The sequence below is a fragment of the Aythya fuligula genome, chromosome 1 (assembly GCF_009819795.1).
Source record: "Aythya fuligula isolate bAytFul2 chromosome 1, bAytFul2.pri, whole genome shotgun sequence".
NCBI lineage: Eukaryota > Metazoa > Chordata > Aves > Anseriformes > Anatidae > Aythya > Aythya fuligula.
In genome coordinates, this window is record NC_045559.1 from 166,445,587 (window position 1) to 166,461,060 (window position 15,474).

The 15,474-nt window shown below is 36.5% G+C and overlaps 1 protein-coding gene across 1 annotated transcript in view; it reads left to right on the forward strand.

Moving 5' to 3' along the window:
- Nucleotides 1-15,474, forward strand: part of KLHL1 (kelch like family member 1) — a 234,593-nt gene that overhangs the window by 77,400 nt on the left and 141,719 nt on the right. Inside the window, exon 3 of the mRNA XM_032208096.1 lies at nt 13,723-13,859. Within this exon, the coding sequence (XP_032063987.1) occupies nt 13,723-13,859 (137 nt within the window). The remainder of the gene's footprint in view (nt 1-13,722; nt 13,860-15,474) is intronic.

The window sequence follows — 15,474 nt, forward strand, 5'->3', positions numbered from 1 at the left end:
TTTTACCAGTATATTTTTTTGCCTATTTTATATATTTTGTTAAACTGCATAGTTTGTAGAGAAAGAGACAGAGTAAACTGCAAGTTTTTCTTTTAATTAGTTTAGTTAATTCATCCCAATATTTTTAAGACAGCTGTTCATGTTTGTATTCCTCCCTGTCAGTAGTAAATTTAATTTCACATTTGTCATTTCAATTCTACAGCATATCTAAATCCTTCTGGAGCTGGGCAAATACCTTAATAACAAGAGGATTGACCATGAAATAATAACCAAAATCTGATTTAGATTTTCTAATAAACCTTCAGACAACTTTCTATTTGATTTTCTACTTCTCTTTAGTCTGCAGTCAAAAGACTAGTTATCAAAGAATAGGCCAAACAGCTTTTGAATTATGAAGAATTGAAAACCTTATGTTCTGAATAAACTGGAATGTTGTCCAACAAGTAAAAATGAAGAGAAGGGTGTTCTGAATTTTATTTTATAGTGCTTGCTCTATTTTGTTTTAGACAGGTGTAGCTGAACAAGCACAGAATAAGGCTTTCTACTTATTTTTACGTTGGCTGTTAACAATATCAGAATATAATTTTATTTGGAAGAGAACTATTAGAGTCTGATTCAACATCTTCTGTTCAAAGCAGGCCCAAGTCCAAAGTTAGATTGACCTGTTGAGGGTCATTAAATAGTGGCATCTGTGAAGGTTACTCTTTTGGCATCCTCTTCCAGTTTATGATTGTCCTCATTGTCTTTAGTGATCCAGCATGTAGATTCTATTCAGATTTGCTCCATGATATTTTTGATTCAGGAAAATCAGACTATAGCTACCCACATTTTTCTTCCTGAGGACAGACATGGAAATAATCTTTTTTTCCAGTCTTGAGAAACATCCCACATTTTATCTGTCAAAGAAAAGAGAACATCCTCTCAGTGACATTGCTCTTTCAGCCTCTCCTCTTTGAATACATGGTCCTATGGACTCATCTAATTCACTTAACTGCTCGCTGAGTACATCTTCCTCTGTCGAGAGTGATATTTCATACCCTATACATCCTGCTACATAAGGACCTGAAAGCAGACTATGTAAACAAACAAAACATTGACAGGTCCTGTCTATTATTTTTTTCCAAGGGTATTCAGAAGTATATCCAGCAGAGTGCCCCCTCTAATTAATGTTTTATGGAAGGTAGGATAGATAATATTTATATTGTATTCCTAAAAACATATAATAAGACTGTTTGCAGAGCAATAGACAACTGGTATTTATGGAGTTTATAAATTCAGTAGAACAGGTTAAGTATAACATTTCCTGCACAAACTTTGTAAAATCTTATCCAAGATAAAATCAACCCTTTTGAACAAAGATCCTCCTAAAATTATTTTATTTGAGGCAAATTAAAGCATATTACAAACCATCATTCTTACTGAATGCTAATAGAAATTAATAAAAACAAAATACTCAAAATTATTGCCTAAAATTATGATTTTCCTCCAATGTAGAAAAAATCAAAGTGGCAGTGTAAAAAACAAGCAGATATTTTTTTAATGTAATCATATAATCTCAATATTTCTATTTCTATAAAAGTTAAAATTCAGTTAAAAAAAATGCCAGGATATTGCATCAAGTAAAGTGAAAGACAAAAAAAAATAGTTATTCTGCTATTAGTTCTTGTGGATCTCTCTATACACCTCCACAGTTTGTAAACTGTATCATTTCTAGTTTAATTCCTCATAGTAATTATTTTTTCCTATCTTCCAATAACTTTCATAGGAAGAATATCAGGCAAGCTCTGGCCATGGCCTGAATGCTGACGAGGTAATTTTTGGCACTGCTATTTACTTCATTTTTGTTCTTTTTTACATTTTTATTCCTCATAAATAAGGGTAGAATGTTACACTACAAGATGGATCATAAAACATTATCGTGGAGCAATAGTTTCCCACTTGGAGGTACCACACCAAACGCTTGGTCTTGTTATAACAGCTTTTCAATGCTTTGGCGACTCAAACAACTTTAAAGTTATTATTACTGAAGCTTTTTGTTGGCTCCCGTATTGTAATGATGAGAAGGGATACTGAGAAAGTAGGAAGACCTCTGTAACAGCCATTTCAGAGGGGTAAAGTAAATGACATTTAAATGACATTTAAATAAAAGAAGTAAAATCCAATTTTATTTCTGCATTGATTTAACATGTAGAAATAATAATAAAATGTAAAAATGTAATATACCCTAAAGAGAGAAAATGCTTAATTAATTTCTCCTTTCTTCTGTTACACTGTCACATTATTAACAGTCTCTCTTCATTTAATAATGTTATTAACATAGAGTTTTCAGTTTCTCCATTCACGCTGGAGATGCATAGTGTATTTTTTTTTCTCATTTTCTGCATTTCATATTTAGATTATAGTTTGTTTAAGACAAGAACTTTGAAGTACTGTAACTTGAAAGTGCCTGAAAGGAACTCGGCCATTGCTGTTACAAAACAAACAAACAAATAAAAACATTCTGACACTTTCTACCTGTATCCAGGTTGAAATCAGCCACTTGCAGTTGCATCTAGATGTCTAGTTGCAGGTGCAACTAGATTGCATCTAGTAAATGTCATCTGAAACACACACACACAAAGGGAGTAGATGTGCAGAATTACAGTGATGCAAAAATGAAAGTCAAAGCAATCAAAAGTAAAATATTTTTTTAAATAAGCAGTAATCTTAATATTAAAATGTAATTTATTAACATTTATAAAATATTAAAATAAAAATGTAGATTTGCCACAAATAATTTGGATGTTTTGAGTGAGTGTAACTCACTCGAATTGCATGGTGTTTCAATACTGTAGTTTCAGTACCATACAGCTGCTGAATAAACTTCAAAAAAATACTGTAAAGAAAACAGCTAAAGTCAAGGTAAATGATTCATAGACCTTTAAGATTTGCATTGGAGAGTTCATTAAAGCCCTCAGCCAGCATTGCCTAAATGTTACAGGCAGCTCTAAATTCAGACTCCAGTTTAAACCATTAGTTAGAATTTGACTGCTTAAAACAATAATCAACGTTAGCAGAAAATAAATGTTTTAAGCTTAGAATCTACCAATTCTTATTCAATTAAAAAGCAGATATAACAGGGAATGAATTGTAATATAAACAGAAAAATCAATGAAAACAAAAAATGAAAAAATATATTAAAATGACTTACATCTTCAACTTGCAATTCTAACTTTCACTGCGCTTGGTTAAATATTGCAATTAAAAAAAAAAAAAAAACAAAAAAACAAAAAAACAAAAAAAAAAAAACAGATTTTGAATGGAAATAGACCAAGAAATCAAGTGCCTTTTTTTTTTAATTTTCAGTTATAGATGATCTTATCATGAGAAATCTTGAGTTGTTCAGATGATTTTACTTAATATCAAATAAATGTAGGCATTTTAGCTCTCCCTGATGTTTAAGATAAGGTGCAGGAGGTACTCCTACTGTGGCAGTAAGAGTCTGTATGGCACAGAAGGCTAGGGGGTATATGTCAAATAAATAAATGCTTTAGTATGGCTACTCAAAGCTTTCTGCAAGCATTTGAATTGAAAGTGAAAAACATGTTTGTATTTTTCCACTCAAAATTTATTTTTTTCATCATAAATACTAAAATAAATTAATCTGAACCCTTTATAGGTAGTCATCTCTAATGTAGCATAGCATTTACTTGCTATCATCCTGATAAGTTTAATAAATGTTTTTCAGCAAACGGCAATGTATGTTCTCTATTTTAGTTCTCTAAGGAGAGAGGCCCACTTTTTCAATATATTTTGAGTGCTACTACAGAGAGGTGAAGTTTATGAAAATAATGGCATCATTAAAATTTTGAGACAGAAACTGAGAACTCAAAAAAGAAGATAAGATGTTAAGCTTGGAGGAGAGCTTAAAAAAAAGGCAGAGAAAGAAAGTTGGTATAAAGGCAAGAGTTGAAAGAAACGGAAAGCACAATATCCTAAGACTGTTTTATTGCATTACTCAGTAACAGATGCTCATGAAAACAAATGTAGTTGCTAACATTTTCTTTCCTTTTCTTTCTTTCTTTCTTTCTTTCTTTCTTTCTTTCTTTCTTTCTTTCTTTCTTTCTTTCTTTCTTTCTTAATAATATTTCTTGATACTGAGAATGGCATTAATACTTTCAAAGGTATTTCTTGTATCCACAAGGAACTCTTCTGTTTTTATTTGTATATAAGACATAAAAAATCTTAAATTCATATAACTGTGTACTATTTAAAGATTTTGCACAAGTATAAATTGGCCTTTAATTCTGAAGATTATTTTTGAAAACCTGAAGTTGGTTCTTCAGTTAAATTTTGTTTTCAATTTTGCCATGTGTGTAATGTTACTGTAATCAGTGAAGGTCTGTAGTGTAAGTTACCTAGGCACGAGTGTCTGATGGTAACTGAGATGCCCTAAGCCATCTGAGGGAACTGGTGCCGATGACACAGTATGTGGAAAGTCTGTGCAGAGAAGGTTAGAGTCTAAGAGCCATCTCATTCATTTACGTGTGTACCACCAAAAAAGAGGTTGAAGATCACATACAAGGACATGACCAAACTGAACTATATGGAGGAATGAGGAATGAATTTGAATTAATAATGATGCTATGTTGTATTGTCTTTGTACAAAGAAGTTCTAGAATAAAAGGGGAGGATGACAAATAGACCTAAAAAAATTGAAATGTTTAAGCAGTCATTTATTCTAATGACTTCACTAATGACTTCATAGATCTACCTCTGTACTTTCATCAGACCTGAGCTCTGTGTTTCTGACATCTCTTCTGATAGTTCAAAGGAGCTAAAACTGAACTTTTCTTTCTCCTGAAAGCTTTTTACCACTTGTTCTTTTGGAGTTATAGTGAATAAATGTAATAATTAAGCACACCAGTAGAAGATCATAGTGGATTATTTATGATACATTCAAATATATATTCTATGTCTGAAGATGTGTTTTTTCTTCAGGAGAAAAGCACTGAGCTCTGCATTGTATTTGTATCATAACGGATCTTCATCAGCTCCTATTTTCATCACTGTGACATTTTGCCTCTCTTGCCCATTCCCAGATTTTGATAATTTGCTTGGATTCATATTTCTGTCTTCTCTCGCTCTTTTTTTAAATTTCTCTACTGGTTCAAAACAGCACAGAGTTCAAAGTACTGGCTGTAATAACAGACACCTTTAAATTAACACAAGGACACAAACTGACACAGGTAAACTGTATTCGACAACATATTCTGTTATCAAGTCTAGCAGCTGTAGTATGTGTATACTACTTGAAATCTCTGGGAAAAAACAAACAAACAAAAACAAACAAAAAACAATTACAGACATTGTGTGCTGGGTGAATACATAGTGGAAATGACAATGTCAGATTTGTGTAACAATCCTAAAAACATTGTGTCAACTTAAGAGATGCAATGGTTGAAAAATCATGTTTCAGTTTGTACTGTAGGATCAATAATAAGGATCAATAATAAGGATCAATTTACTGTATTTGCACTTAAATGTCTGAGAGACAGTGAAAGAATTAAAAGAAAAAACAAAATGGAATAGAATGTGTCAAAAGACATGGTCCTGAGGGGAAACAGGGCATCTATCGTATAGATGGTGTAGACTATCAATGTCACTTAAAATTTGTAACTATCTGTTATATAAAATTAAAATGTAATAAAACAGTGTTTGACTATAGACAGAAAGGAACTTTCTTGTTTCAGGTTTAATCTATTCTCTTTAGATTTCCATCTGCCTGTCTATGGGCTTGAGAAAATTTTACTGGTTTCTTCTTGTTTGGTTTTATTATTATTTTTTAGCTGTTCTAGACAAAACTGCCTTTATAATAAGTTAGTTTATAAATATTACTCAGATGGTAAGGAAGAAAAAAGTTATCATATAGTTCTGTCCTTTTATTTCTCAAAAATGAAATAAGCACGTGGTACAGACTGGTTATAACAGGAAGTATGAGACAACTTATTAATTTAACTGTTATATACTATACTCACTGACTGCTTCTTTGCGCAGTAAGTTTACATTTCTATTTTTTTAATGAGCTAATGTGGCACTACTGAATTGCTAGCAAAATTCTTACCCTATGATAATGGTTCTGAGTGGATATTTAACCCAAATTACCTCAAAAATTGTTTTCTGTTTGTTAACTGCACAGGAACAGATTTCACTTACAGAGTGGGGAGAAAATCACAGAAAAACCTACAATATTTACAATATTGCCATGTGGCCTTTTACAGATTTTTTTTATCTGTGTAAAATTTGTATCTTTTCAATTTGGCAGATACAGATATTGAAGTCTATACAGACATATATATGTGTTCTCATATACGAAAATTAAAAAACAAACAAACTGTGATTTTGAACTCAATCTTCTGAAAAATATAAAAAATCACTTTTGAATGTTTGAAAGAACAGTGGAATAATTCACACAAAACATGTTTCTGAGAATTCAGTTTTCAAAGATGCATGAATTCATGATACTATTGAGACTTAGTGCTTTTATGTACTGTTCAGATGACTGATACATAGTTTGATAATTTTGTTCTTACTAATTGAGATCTGTTAGAATCTATTAGAATCTATTAGCCTTTTACAGCCTACAGGTACATAGATTACTCAACTAAAGTAATTTTACAAAGTTAGAATTGACAGATCATCCGGTTTTCTAAGTGTTCCATGCTCAGAGTAATCTCATGACTTACAATGGGATAACATATATTAATGGGATAACATATATTAGAGATACCACTCTTTATTTCTTGTTTTAAGAAAGAAGAACTTCCTCTTGACTCTGAAAAAGTAAACAATTCCTTCTTTGAAGGAACAAGCAATGACAGTGTAGAAAACTGAAGTAGCTGACAGTTTGTTGGCAAGCAAGAAGGAAAGAAAATGACTGTGAACAAATCAGAGAGAATGGGCATAATAGATAATGCTTACATAATTTTCACAGACAAGAGAAAATAATACCAGATAGTTCCCTTGGTTTCAGTATTCTTCTACTGAAAGTATATTACAAGATCCGTATCTTGAAACACAGCCATCATACACATTTCAATAACCATTGGTGAACTATGTCTCAAGGACTTTCCAGCCAGAGGTGGTGCTATCCTGAATGTATTTTTATTCCATAGAGATTTATCTTATTCCATAGAGTTTGGTCTTCCAACCCATTTGTAATTGAAATGGGGATAGGCAAAGTATGAACCCTACAGAGATTGCAATAAGGAATATGTCCACAGTTTTAACCTACTTGCATTAGATACTGACCTGAACATCCTTGTCTTTACATTGGAGAGACATATATTTGATGGATGGACCATTTGGTGGATAAGCAGTTGGCTGGATGTTTGCACTCAAAGACCTGCTGTCAACAACTCGGTGTCCAGGTGGAGACCAGTGATGATTGGCTTTCTTCAGGGATCAGTATTGGGATCCAGTATTAACACCTTTGATGGTGTCATGGACAATGGGATTGAGTGCACCCTCAGCAAGTTTGCAGACAACTGCAAGCTGAGTGGTGCACTTTACATATTGGGGGAAGGGATGCCATCCAGAGGAACATGGACAGGCTAGAGAGGTGGGCCTGTATGATGAACCTCATGAAGTTCAACAAGACCTGACGAGCAAGGTCCTGCATGTGGATCAGGGCAATCCCAAGCACAAATACAGGCTGGGTGGAGAATGGATTGAGAGCATCCCTGAAGAGAAGGACTCGGTGTGCAGAGAAACTCAACATGAACTGGCAATATGTACTTGCAGCCCAGAAAGCCAGCCATATCCTCAAATGCATCAAAAGAAGAGTGACCAGCAGGTCAAGGGAGACAATTCTCACCCTCTACTCTGCTGTTGTGAGATCCCACCTGGAGCACTGTGTTCAGCTCTGGGGCCCACAGCATAAGAAAGACATAGACCTGTTAGAGCATGTCCAGAGGGCATGTCAGAAGGCCATGAAGATGATTAAAACAGCTGGAGCACCTATCCTATGAAGACAAGCTGTTACGCCTGGAGAAGAGAAGACTCCAGGGAGATCTTCCAGCAGCCTTCCAGCATCTAAGGGAGTCCTGCAAGAAAGCTGGAGAGGGACTCTTCCAGGGAATGTAGCGATATGACAAGGGGGAATGTCTTTAAATTACAAGAGTAGATTTAGATTAGATATTCAGAAGAAATTCTTTACTATGAGGGTGGTGAGGCAGAGGTTGCCCGGAGAAACTGTGGATGCCCCATCCCTGGAAATAAAAAGGCCAGGGGTTGGATGGGACTTTGAGTAACCTGGTCTAGTGGAAGCTGTCCCTGCCCATGGCTGGGAATTGGAACCAGATGATCTTAATGTCCCTTCCAACCCAAACCATTCTATCATTCTATGATAACAACAAAAAAAAAGAAAGTACCTGAGTGTTAAAAAAAAAAGAAAGAAGAAAACAAAAAACAAAAAACAAAAACAAAAACAAAAAAACAAAAACAAAACAGAGTAGCAACAAAGTGTATTTACAATCTCTTTTTTTTGTAGGCATCTAGTGTTACGTTAATTACATGAACATGGACTTTTTATGAATTAGAATCTTCTAAAGTTCATGATAACCAAAGTTGAGCGCACAATCAGAAGGAATTACTACCTCAATTAGTCATTTCTCATCATTTGAGACAAAGTAAAGATCCTGTACATGTTCTGAAGCTGCACTACCTGCAGGTAAATCATAGAATCATAGAATATCCTGAGTTGGAAGGGACCTATGAGGATCATCGAGTCCAACTCCTGGCACCACTGAGGTCTACCCAAAAATTCAGACCATATGACTAAGAGCACAGTCCAAACACTTCTTAAAACCTGACAGGCTTGGTGCTGTGACTGGGGAGCCTCCCTGGGGAGCCTGTTCCAGTGCGCGACAACCCTCTCAGTGAAGAGCCTCTTCCTGATATCCAGCCTGAACCTCCCCTGCCTCAGCTTGGCACCATTCCCTTGGGTCCTATCACTGGTCACTAAATCGATCAGCACCTGCTCCTCCACTCCCCCTTGTAGCTGTAGACCATGGTGAGATCTCCCCTCAGGCCAAGTGACCTCAGCTGCTCCTTGAACATCTTCCCCTCTATGCCCTTCACCATCTTTGTAGCCCTTCTCTGGACAGTCTCCAATAGTTTCACATCCTTTTTGTACTGTGGTGCCCAGAGCTGCACACAGTACTCGACGTGAGGCCGCACCAGCACAGAGTAGAGCAGGACAATGACAATCACTTCCCTTGACCAACTAGCAATGCCGTGCTTGATGCACCCCAGGATATGGTTGGCCCTCCTGGCTGCCAGGGCATACTGCTGGCTCATATTCAGCTTGCTATCAACCACAACGCCCAGATCCTTCTCTTCAGGGCTGCTCTCCAGTGTCTCATCAGTCAGTCTGTACATATAGCCAGGATTGCCCTTTCCCAGGTGCAGGACCTGGCACTTGCTCTTGTTAAACTTCATGTGGTTGGTGACTGCCCAGCTCTCCAATCTGTCCAGATCGCTCTGCAAGTCCTTTCCACCTTCAACAGAGTCAACAACTTCTACAAGTTTAGGGTCATCAGCAAATTTGCTCAAAACACCTTCTAGTCCTAGATCCAAATTGTTTATAAAATCATTGAAGAGAACTGGCCCTAACCTTGGGGAACCCCATTAGTGACCATCCACCAGCCTGATGTGGACCCATTTAACAAAACCCTTTGAGCCCTACCTATCAGCCAATTTTTCACCCATTTTGTGATGCTGTTGTCTAGCTGTATGCTGGACATTTTGTCCAGTTGGATCCTACGGAAAAGTGTGTCAAAAGTTTTACTGAAGTCCAAAAAGATTACAGCTGGTTTCCCTTGATTGACTAGATGGGTGATCTTATCATAAAAGGAAATGAAGGTAGTCAAACCGGACCTACCCCTCGTGAACCCATGTTGGCTGGGACCAGTGACTGCATTGTTCCCCAGGTTCACTTCAGTAACTTCAGGGATGATCTTCTCCATAATTTTACCAAGCACTGATGTGAGACTGACAGGCTTGTAGTTGCAAGGGTCTTCTTTCTTGCTCCTCTTGAAAACTGGTACAACATTTGCCAGTTCCCAGTCTACTGGGACCTCTCCAGATTTCCAAGACCATTGAAAAAGAATTGAGAGAGGTCCCGCAATGATGTCAGCCAGCTCCCTGAGCACCCTAGGATGAATCCCATCCGGACCCATGGACTTGTATGGATTCAGGTGGAGCAGCAAATCCTGCACACATTCAGGTTCGGTTGGGAGTTATCATTCCCACCGTCACGCAGCTCAGGGCAGCTGGGGCTCCGAAGCCCATCGTTGGCTTTGAAGACAGAGGCAAAGAAGGCATTAAATGTCTCTGTTTTGCCGATGTCCTTGTCTGTGAGGTGACCATCCCCACCAAGTAGCGGACCTATGTTTTTTCTTGTCCTCCTTTTTCTATTCACATATTTAAAAATAAAATAAAATAAAATAAAATAAAATAAAATAAAATAAAATAAAATAAAATAAAATAAAATAAAATAAAATAAAATACAACAAAATAAAATAAAAATTATAGTCTCCCACAGAACTGGACAGCTTCAATTCTAACTGGGCTGTGGCCACACAAATTTTCTCCCTACAAACACAAGCAGCGTCCCTGTATTCCTTCCACATTGCCTGACCCTTCTTCCAGCAGCCATACATTTTCTTTTTGTGTCTAAGCTCCAGAAGAAGATCCCTGGTCAGCTAAGCTGACCTTCTGCCCCACCTGCTTGACTGCCAGTATTTTGGAATTGCTTGATCCTGTGCTTTTAGGAGGCAGTGCTTAAAGACTGACCAGTACTGATGGATGCCAATGCCTTCAAAAGCAGTTTTCCAGATGACCTTGCTAGCCAGTTACCTGAGAAGCCTGAAGTCTGCTCTCCTCATATCCAGAGCTGAAGTTTTGGTGGCAGTTTTCCTCCTGTCACCAAAAATCTTAAACTCAACCACTTCATGGTCACTATGAACAAGATGGCCACCAATTGCCACATCCCACACCAGACCCTCTCTGTTCTTCAGCAACATATTTAGGAGGGCATTTTTCCTAGTTGGCTCACTTAGCACTTGCACCAAAAAGTTATCATTGAGGTGCTTTAGGAACCTCCTGGATCTGCCCACGTTGACCATGTGGTAATCCCAGTTGACATTTGGCAAGTTGAAGTCTCCCATAAGGACAAGGGCAGTGGATCTCGGGGTGTTTCTTAATTCCACAAAGAATAATTCATCAGTGTCACCATCCTAGCCGGGTGGTCTGTAATAGACTCCCACAACAACATCCTCCCTTTCCTCTTGTGGCAGAAACACAAGAGAAAAGGCAGGCCCCAAAGCTTGCACTCCATCCCCTCACAAAGGACAACGTAGGCTGGCAGCCTGGTCCTCTGGCACACACAGCTGACCCCAGCCCCAGCTCCTGGTGCCACACGGGATGTGTGGCACATGACAACAGATGAAACAAACCTCCTTAAGGCTTAGGAGATGAGCATTGCCTTCACTCTCCAGAAGCTCTCACATTCAGTTCTATTTTCCCAATTTCTGCCACGGCTCTTTAACAATTACCTTCTACCATTTCATACAGCATTTCTACTTTTGCAACAAGCCTTTGAAAGATGCCTGGGAAATCACTGGGGGATCAGTGCACCCACTGGGGTCTGGGCACCCATTCACACAAGGGATTCAGCTAGCTCCGTAAGTCTGTCAACGCTTTACTTCCCAAGAAAGGCAGAACCCCACAGTGCTCATTATCCCCATCCCCTTCCTGGAACTGTCCTAGGCTGCACAGAACACTGATCTCAGGCTGCCTTCCAGTATTAGATATCATTACAGCAGTGTTTTCATTTTGACTGGTTTGTATAACTATGAACTGATTAAGGAGAAGTTTGTCTGTGGAACCGAATTACCAGAATCTCATAATTAAAGACAAGGAGAGCCAACACTAATCTAACATGTAAACACAGAGTTCCTGATAGATGCCTTTGCTGGGTCTGGCTGGGATGGAGTTAACTTCCCCCACAGCACCCCATTACAGCAGTGCAGCGCGCTGCACTTCCAGCTCAAACAGCCCTGATATTGCATCAGTGCTTTGTCTATCGCTGAGCTGTGCCCCACAGCACGCTGACTCCCTCCAGCTCACCAAGAACAGTAGGTAGGGGGTGGGCAGGGGTGGGGAGGAGACATCACAGGGGCAGCTGACCAAAACTGACCAATGGGATATCCCATTTTGTGTGGTGTCACACTCAGCAGTAACAGCTGGGGAAGGGAATGGAGACTCATTATCAAAATGTCTGTCTTCCCCAACAACCTCTACGTGTACTGAGCCCCTGCTTCCAAAGATGTGGCAGGATATCGCTTATTGAAAAGAAGTAGAGAGTAATTGTTTTCTCTCTCTGAATCTGCACAGCTTTGCTTTATTTTACTTTCTTTTCCCTAAATTAAGTTATCCTTACCTCAAAACTGTTAGGCTTTTGCCTTCATCATACTCCCCTCCACACCCCTGAGTATGGGGACTGTGAGTGTGCTGTGGTGTTTTGCTGCCCATAAAATTATGAATCTAATTCAAACTGTTACATTTTACTTTGCTATTTGGATAAGCTAAGAGAACAAAAGCAATCAATTGTCGCACTGGCTGATGAATGTTAACTTCAGTAGCTTTTTTCTTGAAATAAATAGTTAACTATATACAGATGGGTAGATATTTTCTCTCTGTTTACTAATTCTCTGTTTGTGATTCTTGTGTTTTCAATGAATGTTTTTATATTTTATGTTTTCAAATTAAGCAAGAAATATGACCATATTTTATGGAAGTGTGTGTTACGCTATTTATAGCTTTGCCAGATTTCTAACTCAAGATTATCTGTGAATATTCACTCCTAATAAAGTAATAATATAATTATAAATGTTATTTAAATGAATGTGTTGGCCTAAGGCAGTAAAATGACAACTATACCTGGTAGTTAACGTTGGTTTGACGTACATATATCAGACCCTCAAAAAAGACATGCAAATTGTGTAAATATTTTGAAATTATTTTCCTTTGGAAATGTTTCTTAACAACAACAACAAAAAGACATTTAGATTTAGAGCTTAGTGATATGGTTTAGTGGAGGACTTGTTAGGTCAGAGGTTGGACTAGGTGATTTCTTCCAACCTAGATGATTATGTGATTCTGTGAAAAAAGTAACATCCTTACATTCTTGCATTGGATTATTATTTTTTTTATTAAATAGCATGTTAAGCTATTAAAGTTCTTACTGAAGGTTGAACGATCTTACTAAGTTACATGCTGTTAGTAAAGTTTATCGAAAAAAAGACTTTTTTAAGGTCAATTAAGAGTACCTCTTCGGTATAGAATCTGTATGTCTATTAAGATGGCTTTGATACAGAGAGGTTATCTTGCTAACAATAGGGATAGGAGAGTTATCATAAAGACTGAGAGCTAATTTCTATGTCTGTTTTATATGCAAATGCTGATGTGCCACTTGGTTCATATCACAGGAAGCAGAATCAAATTAGAATAAATGTCATGTTGTATTTTGCTGCTTACGTGCATTCATAATGTATTGCTCCTGCTACTGTTTAGTTATTTTGAAAGTAAGCGTTTCTAAAAGAACATTAGCCTTGATGATCTGAAATTTCTAATACATAGATCAATGCAAATGACACAAGTTTCCAACTTTTTTTGCAGACTTGTCCTCAGTTCTGTCTCTGACTACTTTGCTGCCATGTTCACAAGTGATGTTTGTGAAGCCAAGCAAGAAGAGATCAAAATGGAAGGCATAGACCCCAATGCACTGTGGGATCTTGTTCAGTTTGCGTATACAGGTATTGCAAAGCATACATGATACTTCCTACAGTCAAAGATGTTGACAGTTTCATTTGCTGCTTGCCAATAAATAGATACATATTTTTATAACCTGTGTCCTTCAGAACACTCATTTACCATTTCTAGAGCTAAGTTCTAATTATTTCTTATCTCCTAACTGTTAAATATCTTAGACTCAGTAAGCACAACGTAAGAGTCTAGGAAACTATGTGTATTTCTTGGTCTAGAAATACTTAAAAAACAGTACTTCATTATATGTGTTATTTGATGTATTTTTTGAAGATTGCTGTCTTAGTCAAGTTTCAGTTTAAAAAATTACATTTTTTTTTTTTTTAAATTGTCACTTTCATTTGCTGTTATAAACTGGTACTTGGTTGTATAATGTTGTATAAAGTTTCTGAATAAATTATAATTCAGATTTAATAACTCAGAACTTCCCACTGAATAGTTTTTACATTTTAATGCATAATAAATTTGTTTTTATCCTTCCTAAACAAGCTCTTACACACAATGTATCTGAAATGCATTAATAGGAAAGAATACTAAGGTCACAAAATAAAGTAATTAAAAGATAGGAAATACCAACAATAAGATTTGTAGTCTGAATTTGTCTCCCCTTGCATATGAAGACTGAAAGTATTAAACACAAGCTGTTTTCTCTTTCTGTTTCCTAGAAGACATCCGTATATTATTTAAATTAACAATATTTTATTATAATTTTGCTACTGAACATTTGATTTTAACTTCGATTTTAAACGGATGGCTCATAACATACAGTTTTAATCCTTTCTAAATACATTAATATTAATTTAATCTTGAAATGCTCTTTGCTTTGATATATTTAATCAGGATATGTGCTGTTTATTTTATGACATAATAAATGTCCTTTACCCTCTTAATAGGAAACAGGAACTGTAAATAAATATAATTTAAGTTAAAAAATGTTCCTTTTGAGATCCATGTTTTGGAAACTCAGGTTCTACGAATGTCATAAAGTCTTCATTTATGTAGTACTCTACATTTTCATCTGAAAGTGTATTTTGTTTATTTGTGGATTTGCTGTTCATATCGTTCCACAGTCTGGATGTCATCCAGAACATCTCAAGCTAGGGACCCATGAAATGAAGAATGTGTAAGTAGTTGTCATTAGGCATGAGATGGATATAATCATTATTACTCAGTATGAATGTAAAATTAATAGTACAGGAATACTGCTGCAAAATGTAGAATACCTCAGCAATAAACAATAAATTATTTTGTATAATAATTCTGTATGATTATGTAAGTGTACAGGTAGAGGAAAGTGAAAGACAGTGTTGTTCCACTAGGAGCAAAACTCTGGAAATATTGAAGTACTGCATGAAGTTCTTTTGCTTCAGCTTACACTGAAAGTTCACACACAAACACACAGTGCAGTTCATATGTACAATGAAAGATAACATCCAGGTATGGATTAAGAAAAGATTAGATAAAGAAAGAAAAGAAAAGAAGAAAGCAAAAAACTATTTAACTTTCAAGTGAATCTATTTCAGCACTTTGTTGGTTATCTTTGAGAACTTTGGAGAACGGATGTGGTAATGGAAAATTAGAAAAGAGCAAATATATTCCACTCTC